At 38.3% G+C, this 12,969-nt stretch overlaps 1 protein-coding gene across 1 annotated transcript in view; it reads left to right on the top strand.

The window, feature by feature from the left end:
* The window catches only part of LOC117295020 (WD repeat-containing protein 6-like), a 30,214-nt gene that overhangs the window by 16,509 nt on the left and 736 nt on the right, over positions 1-12,969 (top strand). Inside the window, exons 17-24 of the mRNA XM_033777582.1 lie at positions 1,834-1,897; positions 2,950-3,012; positions 4,094-4,323; positions 5,280-5,509; positions 6,771-7,372; positions 8,834-8,983; positions 10,287-10,390; positions 11,880-11,947. Of these exons, the coding sequence (XP_033633473.1) occupies positions 1,834-1,897; positions 2,950-3,012; positions 4,094-4,323; positions 5,280-5,509; positions 6,771-7,372; positions 8,834-8,983; positions 10,287-10,390; positions 11,880-11,947 (1,511 nt within the window). The remainder of the gene's footprint in view (positions 1-1,833; positions 1,898-2,949; positions 3,013-4,093; positions 4,324-5,279; positions 5,510-6,770; positions 7,373-8,833; positions 8,984-10,286; positions 10,391-11,879; positions 11,948-12,969) is intronic.

The raw sequence follows: 12,969 nt of genomic DNA, 5'->3' as shown, positions 1-12,969 counted from the left end.
ACATTGACTGAGAAGGTCTATGGTGGTGAGGGTTGAAGTTTCATAAACTGCATTTACACTTGTCAATTATCTGTTGTTTGTCGTATCTTTGCCGATTGGATAAGAGCATCTGTGTTTCTGATCAGCCAGAGTGTGGGTTCAGATCCTGGTCTTGACATTTGTGTCCTTAAAGCCAGTGGACACTTTCGGTAAACAGTATTGTCCAAGGCCCACACTTCGTGTATCACAACTTATATATAAAATAACAAAATTTAGGCTCAATCGGTCATCGGAGTCGGGAGAAAATAACGGGAAAACCCACCCTTGTTTACCATGTGTTTACTATAAATCCGTAATTCTCGCTAACGAGAATTGACAATTGTTTTAATGTTTTCTCAAAAAGTAAGCATTTCATGGAATAATATTTCAAGAGAAGTCTTTTACCATTACCTTCTGTAAACCCTGTAAATTATTTGTAAATCTGTGAACTTTTATTAGCTGTTTCGTAGCGAAGCGCAACGAAACAGCTCTTGTTTTTGTTAAAGTTTTTTTTATTATTGTTTTTTTTTTTATTTGTCTGATTCAGTACTCGCAATTTTTTGCATAGTTCCCAAAGAGCAATTGCAATGAAACTTTCAGGGATTGAAGGTTATGGTGCAATAATGATCCTAAAGCAAGGATGTCATGATGACATCCTCAGCGGTCACGTGACGTCATCTTAAAGGTGTTTTATGTTAAATGTTTGAAAATCTATATCAAATCAGCCAAACGAGACCGTAGGTTTCTGTTTGCGGGATGTGGTAGGGATAAATTAGGTCTTCATTTTGTTTCGTGTGCCTGACCTCACATGACCTCTACTTCCGGTTGAAACGGGCAAAAAACGGAAGTGCCCTGTAACTCAAAAGTGGTAAAAGTTATGAAGTTGCTTTCCAAGGACGTAAGTGTCTAGCAAGGGTGGGCAGTTCAAAAAAAATATTGATGACGTCACAAATTGCAACAGCGCCCTCTAGCGGCAGGTTGAAAACTCGTCAAAATGGACTTTTTGAAGATGTGTGTGGTGAAGTTTTTTGTGATCACTTCAAATTTTACACACATGTTAACTGTCAGGCAGCCATCATATGTGTGAAGTTTCAGATCAATGACGTCATCGGGGGTCACGTGACGCGGCCTTAAAGGTGCACTTTTTGAACTAATATTACTCCCTAAGTGATTATGCGATCATGTTGAAACTTGGTAAGTTGTTGGATATTGACAAGTTCTTTACAAATGTGAAATGACGTCATGATGACGTCATCAAATGATTTTTTATGATATTTTCCATTTTTGCACCTTTAAATCATAAAATGCTATCTGAACATGGTATAATCCAAATTATTTTTTTTAATAGGCTGGATTAGTCATAACTACTTTTATGCAAAGAGAATTTCAAATTAAGTGGACAAAAATTGAAAATTTTCTTAACGAAACAGCTCTGCATTTGTGCACAAATGCAATCATGTCTAGTTTTTTTTTCTGTTCCGAAAGTGTATAATGGCTTTAAGCAAGACACTTAACCATTGCTTCGTCCTTCGGATGAGAAGTAAAGCCGTTGGTCCCGTGTGTTGTGTTTGCAAGTAAAAGAACCAAGTTTCTGGCAGTGGCTTCTGAATGCGCTGCAGCACCTTGTCAGCCATTAGAAGGTGCTTCATAAATGGGTCTCAGAATTCCAAACATAGCTCTGTTTCAATAAATCAGTTGAAAAACAAATAGTGAGTGTTTTGGTATGCCACTGGGGGTGTGATAAAGCACTACATAAGAACCCAGTATTATTATGATTCACCCTCATCAATCATGTGTTGTATTTTTACTCTGCAGGAGAGTTTGCATGGACGGAAAGTGAGTTGCATCAAACATCTAGCTACTGTAGCAGTACCTGAGGGTGAGCCAGGCATCATTGTTTTCCACACAGCATTCTGACTGGTACCATTAAATAACTCAAATAGTCCTTCCAAATCCTTACCCCGATGTATTCAGTGTGATGAGGCTAAATCTGTCCATGTGTCTTAAAAACTTCAGTTCACTCTTGGATTAAAAATCCCTTTTCAGTTTATAATAGTGTTGGATTATTTACAATCCCAAACTTTATTTCGAGCCACAAACAATTATTATTTTTAAACAGTTGTCTAAATATGTCCAAAAACTCTTTGTTGACATGTAGTTTTTAAAAGTCAAACTTTCTAAAAAAGAAGACAAGAATTAACTAAGTAAACTTGTTGGTACACCCATGTAATAATTCTCTTTTGGAGTGTTGACTCTAAAAAGATCCGGTGTGCTCTCGATGTTTCCAACAGTATGCTCTACTACTCATCATGAGAAAAGCCAACACTCGTCCAAAGGAGATTTCACACATGGTTGTTCCCGCAAGTTGACTTTTGTTAGTTAATTCTTTTCTTATTTTTAGTACCATGCAAAGCTTCAAAGACCACTTTCTTATAACAGTAATATAATGATAATAATAATAATATCGAAGTCTTATATAGCGCCTGTACATGTATCTACCAAACAAGGTACTCAAGGCGCTGAGTATATACAAACTTTCAGAAAGATCGGTTATTGAAGTGATGAATTCTGAGACCCAATTATTTAGCACCTTATAAAGGTTTTTTACAAGGTACTACTGCTCATACAGCAGCCACAGCCAGGAACACCGGGGCGAACCCCTTTTTTTTTTTCGATAAGTGCACTGGGTCCTTTTACATGCTTAATGTTACACAACACATGGGAACAACGGCTTAATGTCTCATCCGAAGGACGAAGCAATGATTAAGTGTCTTGCTTAAGGACACAAGTGTCATGGCTGGGGATTTGAACTAACACTCTGCTAATCAGAAACACCAGAGTTTGAATTCGGTGCTCTTAACCGCTCGGCCACGACTCATCCACTTAAAAAATAACAGACTGTAAGTAAATCTGTTTTCTTGTTTCTTGTAGGTGATTGTGCATTGGTTGCCTCAGGAAGTGAAGACAATGCTGTGAATATTTCTCTTGTCATCTGTATCCTTTTAAATCCAAATAATTTCTGAAATCCACTCAAAAAGGCAAGAGCCGTACTTGAACCTGTGACCTTCAGATTAACATACCGGTGCTCTACCAACTGAGCTATCTAGCTATAATGTTGGTGGTCTCCCTAGCCCTAGCGGCCTTACACTTGTGATGATACTACAGTGACGTCCTGGATATCAGGGTCCATTTCTGGGGCGGAAAATTTTCAAAGCTTCATAACTCAAATCTTACCTGCAAGAAGCCACTAATTTCAAAAGATTCACATTCCATGGCAGCATACATTTTTCTGCGGTGGGTTTTGTTCGTTATATATTCTTCACAAATCCGTCATTTTCGTTAAATAATGCAGCTCCAAACGTTAAAAAAAATTCCCGTTTATGATCGTATTCTCACATTCTGTCGTACGTACACAAGACGCACGACGTGCATTATTGCGTTTGCATTTTAGTCTGTGCAGTCAAGATACGGTGACCAAGAATTAAATGCGTCTTGCATGTGAATGTGTACGCGTATGCACGGCAGCAGACAACAATGTGAGAACACAATCAAAATGGGAATTTTTTAACGTTGGGAGCTGCATAATTTCACGAAAATGACGGATTTGTGAAGAATGTATGATGACCAAAACCCACCGCAGAAAAATGTACGCTGCCATGGAATGTGAATCTTTTGAGATTAGTGGCTTCTTGCAGGTAAGATTTTAAGTAATTAGCTTTGAAAATGTTCCGCCCCAGAAACGGACCCTAATAGTAATGACTCTGTATCTGTGTACAGCACAGAGTAAAGAGTCCTATAAAGGGCCAGAGGTCTCCCTATTTTGTTAATGTCTTTGTTCAGGGGTGCCAGTCAGAAGCCATTAAACCTGTAACTGCTGTGTAGCCAGGGAATCACACCCAAGTTTACAATACAACTAGGGAAGCGGCAGTGGGGCGATCATCTTTAAAGGATGACATTTTTTATTTAAAATATCTTGACTTGTGAATTCAATTTTTGGTTTGATGATAATCATTGTTTTCAAATACCTACATTCAAGAACCTTTTTGTAAAGTTTTCCTGAACAAGCGTCTTGTAGTTCCTCCAAGTAACCCTTCAACGATTCACGTCTTACACCGTCTAAACGTTCACATTTCAAGCGTACGCTGTCTTGCCACGTGTCCCTCTTCATATGAGGTCATTGACCAAGGAGAGGTCACAGAAGGTCATGACCCAGGTCAAAGGTTACTGTTGTTCTCAGTTGGAGGGAGGCGAACCATACAGTGTTGGAGAGTGCGAATCCCTTCAGAGTGCTTCGTGAAGGATCAGGTTGGTCAGGATTTGCATATGTCAGAATTTTGTGTAATTGAGCTGATGAAGATTAAAGGAATATTATTGGCCCAATGATCATGGGTCGATTTCACAAAGGTAGCCCTAACTTAGAACTAGTCCTAGGACTCTTTAGGGAGTTATGAAAAACTTAAGACTAGTCCTATGTCAGGACGAGTTTAACCCCTCCTAACTCGAGATAAGACTAGTCTGAACTCTTTGTGAAATCCACCCCTGTACCCAATTTCATAGAGCTGCTAAGCACAAAAATATGCTAAGCATGAAATTTTGGTCTTCATGAAAACAGGTTTTCCAACCAAATTTCCATGTGGTTTTCAGGATAAGCCAACAACAGCTGAATACCTATAACAGGCAATATCCATCAAATGGAAATTTTGTTGGTAATCCTGTTTTTATCAAGGAAGAAATTTCATGCTAAGCCAATTTTAGTGCTTAGCAGCTCTATGAAATCCACCCCAGGGTACTAATGTATAGCCTGTTGAGACGGGTATTGTGACATGTGCTGTATAAAAGCTTGATATTATTATTGTTATTTATAGGATTTGAGGCATTGCATGGTGAGGTATCGATATATATTTGGTTTGCGGTAACACCATGTGTGTATCTACTTACCAGAAACTAATAAAGCAAGACAGTTCTCTAAGAGCAAAGTCTACCTTGCAAGTAGATAATACACACATGGGCCCAATTTCATAGAGCTGCTTAGCACACAAATTTGCTTAGCATGAAATTTCTGCCTCAATAAAAACAGGATTACCAACCAAATGTCCACGTGATTTTCGGGATAAGCGAACAACAGCTGAATACCAGTAACAAGCAAATGCAACAAATGGTTGGTTGATAATCTTTGTGCTTAGTAGCTCTATGAAAGTTGGTCATGGTGTTACCGCAAACCAAATATATATTATTGTTATTATTATTAATTGCAACTTCAGATTCACAAGTGGATGAAATCAGCTTGCACAGTTGAGCATCTCGCTTCCTATGGAAACACGGACAATGTCAAACAACGCCGTTGGCTCAAGAAACACGGTCAGCCAATAGATGCAGAGACACGATTTATGTCAGTTTGTGTGTGGAAGGAAAGTGAGGTTGAACTCCCAAAGACTGATGGCAGAAAGATTGACTGTTTGTTAGGCGTGGGAGGATCGGATGCTGTTTTTAGGTAAAATTTGTGGATCTTAATATTACAAAGATATGTGATTTTGTAGAAATAGTTTCTGCAAGTTTAATGAACATATTCCACAAGGGAAACTGACTGAGTAAATTTAATATAATTTGGGGTTTGAACAGATTTTTTACATCCAACATAAAACATCCGTCAAATGCAAGGGAAACTGACTGTGTAAGTTTTTTAATAATTGTGGGCTGAACAAAGAACAATTGATGGTACCCAAGCCTACAATGGTTTTGAAGGCAGTGGACACTATTGGTAATAAAAAAAAATATTTATTAGCAAAAAAACCTTACTTGGTAACGAGTTATGGGGAGCTGTTGATAGTATAAAACATCGTGAGAAACGGCTCCCTCTAAAGTAACGTAGATTTCGAGAAAGAAGTAATTTTCCACGAATTTGATTGCGAGACCTCAGAATTAGATTTTGAGATCGGAAATCAAGCATCTAAAGGCACACAACTTCTGGTGACAAAGGTGTTTTTTTTTCTTCTCATTATTATCTCACAACTGCGACGACCAATTGAGCTCAAATTTTTGCAAGTTTGTTATTTTATGCATGTGTTGAGATACCCCTAGTGAGAAGACTGGTCTTTGACAATTACCAATAGTGGCCAGTGTCTTTAAATCACCTTTGTTAGAATAAAAACTTACTTGGCAACAAATTTCTGTAAATTTGCCATTTAGTTTTATGTTATTGGAAATTGATCAAAATATTTTAATTTATCTTTATCACATCAGATTTATGTATTTTTCTTATTTCACAGTTGTGCAAACCTTTGTACAAAAGTTAAAGGAACATTACAGAATTGGTTTTTGCTAACGAAACAGTTGCTGGTAGTGTAAGCACTTTATGTAATCCACCATAAACATAAAATGACAAACCTGTAGAAGTTTGAGATCGATCGGCCATCTGGGTCATGAGAGAATAGTGAAAAACCGATTACAAATTTTGCATTGCATCGATGCCAAAATAAAAATGAATAAAACGCTCACTGAGCGATAAACTCCAAACGCAAAGTTATATTTTTATTTCTCATCAAATAAGACATTTCAGACAGAAATATTTCAAGGGATGTTTTCAACTATCATCCTCATTAGACCGTGTAAGTTTAATGTAAATCTGTGATCTTCACGATTTTTGTTTCTACCAATTCTGTAACGTTCCTTTAAGTAAATGTATATTTAAGTGAAAAACTGTTTTAAAAAAAAACGTTTTGTTTGTGATTTTTGTTTAAATTTTTCTGTTGCAGGGTATTCACCTTCAGTGAGGATTCCAAAGTGCTGCGTCCACTCCTCTCAACAGACTGCCATCAAGGTTGTCTTCTTACCACAGTCAGCATTGTACATCGCTGCCCATGGGGCACTGTCCCCATCCTCCTTACTGCAGGAACCAATGGGAAGATTGCCTTGTGGGGTATTCAGAAAGCAATCAAGGAATGTGGTAAAGATGTCAGAAGGGAGCGTTTGAGCAACGAGGAAGGAGGATTTTCAAATTATGAAACCAAAATGGATTCAGATGTTTGTTTGGTGTCGGAAGCATCCATCAGTAACCGTGGCGACGATCACATGGAAACGATCACAACGGAATTATCACCAAGCCAGGAAGGGGTTCTAAACTCGGAATTAAAACCAAAGTCACAAAACTTTGAGACAAACGAAAAGTCACTTTCATTGCACCACCAAGCGAGGGAGCAACCACAGTCAGCGCCATCATCAACTCTAGATGAATCTAGCGTTCTTCAAGAGGAGTGTGATGCATTATGGGATAGCAATGACGACATTGGTAGACTATTACTCTCCGTGTCGGCCCATCAGTCAGGGGTCAACGCGCTTTGTATCAATCAAATTGACGGTTAGTACTTTGTGTGGAATTGTTATCGTGAGTGTTAACATTACTAAGTAAGAAATAAATATATGTCCACTACATACCAAGGAATTAGATATTTCAGACTTTAAACTGCTGAATTAAAGGCAGTGGACACTATTGGTAATTGTCAAAGATTAGCCTCCACAGTTGGTGTATCTCAACGAATGCATAAACTAACAAACCTGGGAAAATTTGAGCTCAATCGGTCATCGAACTAGCAAGATAATAATGATAGAAAAAACACCCTTGTCACACGAAGTTGTGTGCGTTTAGATGGTTGATTTCAAGACCTCAAGTTCTAAATCTGAGGTCTCGAAATCAAATTTGTGGAAAATTACTTCTTTCTCAGAAACTATAGCACTTCAGAGGGAGCCGTTTCTCACAATGTTTTATACCATCAACCTCTCCACATTACTCGTCACCAAGAAAGGTTTTATGCTAATAATTATTTTGAGTAATTACCAATAGTGTCCACTGCCTTTAAGACTTTTTCTACATCAGCCTGTTTTACAAGGTTTAAACCAAAACAAGCTCCATTGGTTAAAAACTGTCCTGTGCCCGGAAGAAGGGAAAAGGGCTCTACGCCCTTCCTCCAGGCACACCAGGTACCTTTTTCCGAATGACCAAAGGCCATAAACAAATGTCTCCTGTAGCATTACTGTTACAGTTTCACTGCTAGAATTGCCCCCTAAGAGATGTTTTCCCATTCAAATGCAGAATTTATTTTTTCCATGATTACTAACGAATGGCAGAAAACCGATCAAACTTTCATGCTGGGTTACCTCAGTGACATTACAGGCTGCTCTGTGAATGAGAAAACCAGCCGTCGATTTCACCAAACTTTTCCTAACCTAGGATTAATCTTAGGACTTAGGGTGAGTTAAGTTTGATATAACTAGACGTTAGGGCGTATTGAACCCATCCTAATTGTCTCGAGGTAGAATTAAAGGCCCAGTCACACTGGCCTTGATAACGAGAACGTAAACTAGAATGCTAACAATGCCCGCATCGATTGGTTGAATGAGCGTGGGTGTATTCTGCGTGGAGCATTTCAACCAATAAAATGTGTGCTCTTTACGTCGGGATCATTATCGTTTTCGTTATCGCTGCAGTGTGATTTGGCCTTAATCCCAGCGTTTCGTGAAAATGAGCTGCGTTATTTGATGGTTTTTGTAATGTCTTGAGCTCCACAAGAGCTGTTGCTGCGATGCTTGCTTGGTTTATTGTGTCTTGCTTAATTAATACACATATAGATGTACACTTATCAATGGGCTACTGTGTCAAGGGTACAATCACTGTATGGGATGGTGGTCCCTATATGCAATATTCATTAGTTGGATCATGATATCGGAGTGTTCGAAACACTTGTCTATAGATCTGGGTAGCTCTATTAGTGTTAGTGTGTAGTGCAAGGATACTACACTTTTAATCTCTCCTTCTTTTCAGATGATCATTATATCATGGTTAGTGGTGGTGATGATAATGCTATTCATCTTGCCTTGATATCAGTATCCTCCAGTCAATCAGATAAACTCATCACATTAAGATTAGAAAGTTCCTACACTGTCAGTCAGTCGCATGCTGCCCAGGTCACAGGTTTGTTTATATTGGTTTATAAGGGAATAAAAGGGTAGCGAGTTCTTAAATGGCTGTTTAAAACCGGCAGGGTCGTTGCCTTGTGATAAAGGCCCGAGCCGAAGGCACAGCAACGACCCTGCAAGGTTTTAAACGGCCGTTTGAGAATGAGTCACTACTCTTTTATTCCCATTCATAAATGCCTTTTTGGTTAAAAGAAGTACTAAAGTAGGAAACTCTGTAATAGCTTATCTTTTTTTCGACGGCCTTGAGCTCTGTACGATTGGTTCATTTTTATGAGACAGTTTTCGGATATGCATTCGTGCGCGTAGTAATGCATCCTCGTATCAATGGGCTTAAATAGCACGGTGAGATGAATCACCCCGGGGAACGAGGTTGTGCGCTAACACGCACAAATGCTATCCGAAAACAACCAGTTATAAACAGCTCCAGCTGGTCATTATCAACCGTTTAAACACCCCCAAGTGACGCGCTCTCCCATGTGAAACTGTCTGGGGTATTTATGAATAGTTATTACCTTTATGGGCCAGCAATCCACCCTATCATACTGACCATCTTCTATCCTCACCAATTTACTCTTTTTGGTTTCCTAGCCACCCAATTGTTTATAAATGGGTAGCTTTGATTTTAACAACTAAATGTACATTATTCTGCCTAAAAACCATATTTTTCTAATTTGTCTTGCATGATTTTTAATGAAGTATGAGATTTTTAAGTTGTAATGATACTAAATAGCTGTTGAAGTCATATCCAACAATGACTAGGGAAGTTCATGTCATGGGTTAAGGCCAAGTCACACTGGCCCCGATAACGAGAGCGAAAACGATGGTGATAAAAATGCACACCCTCGATTGGTTGAATGAGCGTGGGAGTATTCTGCGTGGAGCATCAGAACCAATCGAGGGCGTGCATTTGTATCGTTTTTGTTTGCGTTCTTGTTATTGAGGCCTGTGTGACTTGGCCTGTAGCAGAGAATTTTTAAATGATGCTAGGCATTCTTCGCTGAATCGCTTACACCGTAAGCAGAGAATGGTGATTACAAGCACAGAATTCAGCAAAGCCATGAAATTGGTCCCATTAGTTTTACAATTACCAGCATTTCTTATCAGAGTTAATAATAATAATAATAATAATGGCCTCTTATAGAGCGTTCAGGTCTGTCAAGCATGACGCTCATGGCGCTGTACAAGCAAAAATGTATACAAATACAAAACAAAGTAAAGTACAATATATCTATACAACAATGACACTATGAGTTATTTACCAGCAATTCATCCAGTATTTTGTATGATCTTTTCAACAGGTCTGTGTTTTATTGACCGATTTACAATGGTTTCTTCTTCGATTGACCAGAGAATGATCGTACGGAAGGTTGATCTCACAGCCAACGACACGCCCACTTTTGAGGTAACCCTGAAGTCTGATAATACTTTATAACAAAAATTAAAGTTTGTGTTGCAAATATTTACTATCTGCTGTTTTCCTATTGTGCAAGGAAGTTTGTGTTCTTTGTATACGGGCCTGTGTGCTTCGTTTTTTTAAAGGGCAAGGGCACCAGGGCATTTTCTCCTTGGTAAAGGGCACTATATGTGGAATTGCAAATTTCCACTGGAGCATTTCAAAGGCACCAAGGCAATGACCAGGGGGCATGAAGGCAATTGCCTTCATTGCCTTCAATGCACATTTTAAAAGTATAGGGGGATACAATTTTCAATATTAACGGGACAAATATTATATGGTAATTATTTATTTAGTACAAATTTTTTGATGATATAACATACCGGCAGAGGCCGTCCCAGGAAGGACAAAAGTATAACAACAAAAATGTCATCAAACAAGATATGCTGCTGAGTGTCCTTTTCGTCCTCTTCGTTCTGCTGGCCAATCCCTACTGACTCAAACTACTTTTTACACTAAATTCTATGGTCATTGCCTTCCACTTCATTGCATCTTTGATGTGGAACGACTTGCCTCTTCATATTCGCCAAGCTGACAGTCTTCAGACCGGCAGGGTCATTGCCGTGTGATAAAGGTCCGAGCCGAAGGCCCGGGCGTTTATCGCACGGCAATGACCCTGCCAGTTTTAAACGGCCGTTTAAGAACTTGTCGCTACCCTTTTAATCCCATTCGTAAATCCCCTTTTGTTAAAATAAGTTGAAAAAATACAATTATAGACATAATTATAAAAATAGATTACGCGCTGTTACTAATAGCTATGAATTGCGTTCCACGTGATAATCTTCGCACCCGACACGCGAAAGCCAGCCGGGTTATAAACAGCTCCAGCTGGTCATAATATCAACCGTTTAAGCACCCCACGTGACGCGCTCGCCACCAATAGGAGTTGTGAAACTATCTGGGGTATTTATAAATACTCATTTGTTTGAGTCTATATTATTGTAACAAATTGCTTAATAAATTTAATTTTATTGTCTTATGCTGTGCATAGAGGCATTTTATAATGCGCTATAAAAATCTCTTGTATAATTATTATTAACATTATTAAAGACACTGGACACTATTGGTAATTGTCAAAGACTAGTCTTCACAGTTGGTGTATCTCAACATGCATAAAATAACAAACTTGTGAAAATTTGAGCTAATAATTATTTTGAGTAATTACCAATAGTGTCCACTGCCTTTAAGAATAAATGTATATTTCTAATTATAACACACCTCTTGCTTGTTCTGTACTCTGGTTGGCTGAAACACGGTCACGTGGTGTGAATTAATATAGTCAAGTGATCGCGCGCGCGTGTTTTGCATAATAGGCCCCGCTGGGCACTGGTCTTTGTAAATAGTTACTTCAATGCCAATCAGTTATGTGTATAATAATAGTGAATGATCCTTTAATTTCTTCAGCAAAATTGAAAATCTAAGCATTGAATATTTTCAGGTAATGCAGATCTGCAGCTCGTTTATCATGATAGCTGATTGCTGTGATATGACCCTCTCCACATTAAGGTAAATTTCACAAGCCTTTCCAGGGCTTGAATCTTAGAAGAAAAAGTCCACAAGAAGGCTGGACTTGTAACTCATTGAGAAATAGGGAGAGGTTGATAGTATAAAACATTTTGAGAAACAGCTCCCTCTGAAGTGACGTAGTTTTTGAGAAAGAAGTAATTTTCCACGAATTTGATTTTGAATTTGACCTCAATTTTAGAATTTGAGGTCTCAAAATCAAGCATCAGAAAGCACACAACTTCATGTGACAAGAGTATTTTTTCTTTCATTATTATCTCACAACTTCGACGACTGATTGAGCTCAAATTTTCACAGGTTTGTTATTTTATGCCTATGTTATGAGATACACCAAGTGAGAAGACTAGTCTTTGACAATTACCAATAGTGTACAAAATCACCCAAGCCTGGCGAGCCGTCCTCCCATCAAAATACAGGGCACAAGGCTAATCAAACTCAGCCTGTTTTCTTACTGGTCAATGTAATAGCATATTTTTCAATAAAAGTTAATACTTTAAATTTGTATGATAAAATTGATTATACACAAAATAATTGTCTGGCAAAAAAATGTAAGACTAAACTCTCAATTCAAAGTTCATGTTTTCAAATAATATGATAGGATTAACTAATTATATTAAATAATTGTCCAGCAAAAACTATAAGGCTAAAGCCATCTGTTTCTTCAGTCGGTCTATTTGGCTCAAATTTCTTGTTTGGGGGTTAGGCTTTACTCGGTGTAGATCACAAAAACTCACACTGTGCAGTAGTGCAACAGTAATCTGAATCCAAACTGTCACAACTAAACTTTATTGGTAATGACAATGATCTGGGCCCAATTTCATTTAAAGACACTGGACACAAAAGGTAATTGTCAAAGACCAGTCTTCTCACTTGGTGTATCTCAACATATACATAAGATAACAAACCTGTGAAAATTTGAGCTCAATCGGTCGTCGAAGTTGCGAGGTATGAAAGAAAAAAAAAACACCCTTGTCACACGAAATTGTGTGCACTTAGATGGTTGA

The sequence above is a fragment of the Asterias rubens genome, chromosome 9, assembly GCF_902459465.1.
Source record: "Asterias rubens chromosome 9, eAstRub1.3, whole genome shotgun sequence".
Lineage (NCBI taxonomy): Eukaryota > Metazoa > Echinodermata > Asteroidea > Forcipulatida > Asteriidae > Asterias > Asterias rubens.
This window is presented reverse-complemented; position numbering and strand designations above follow the sequence as displayed.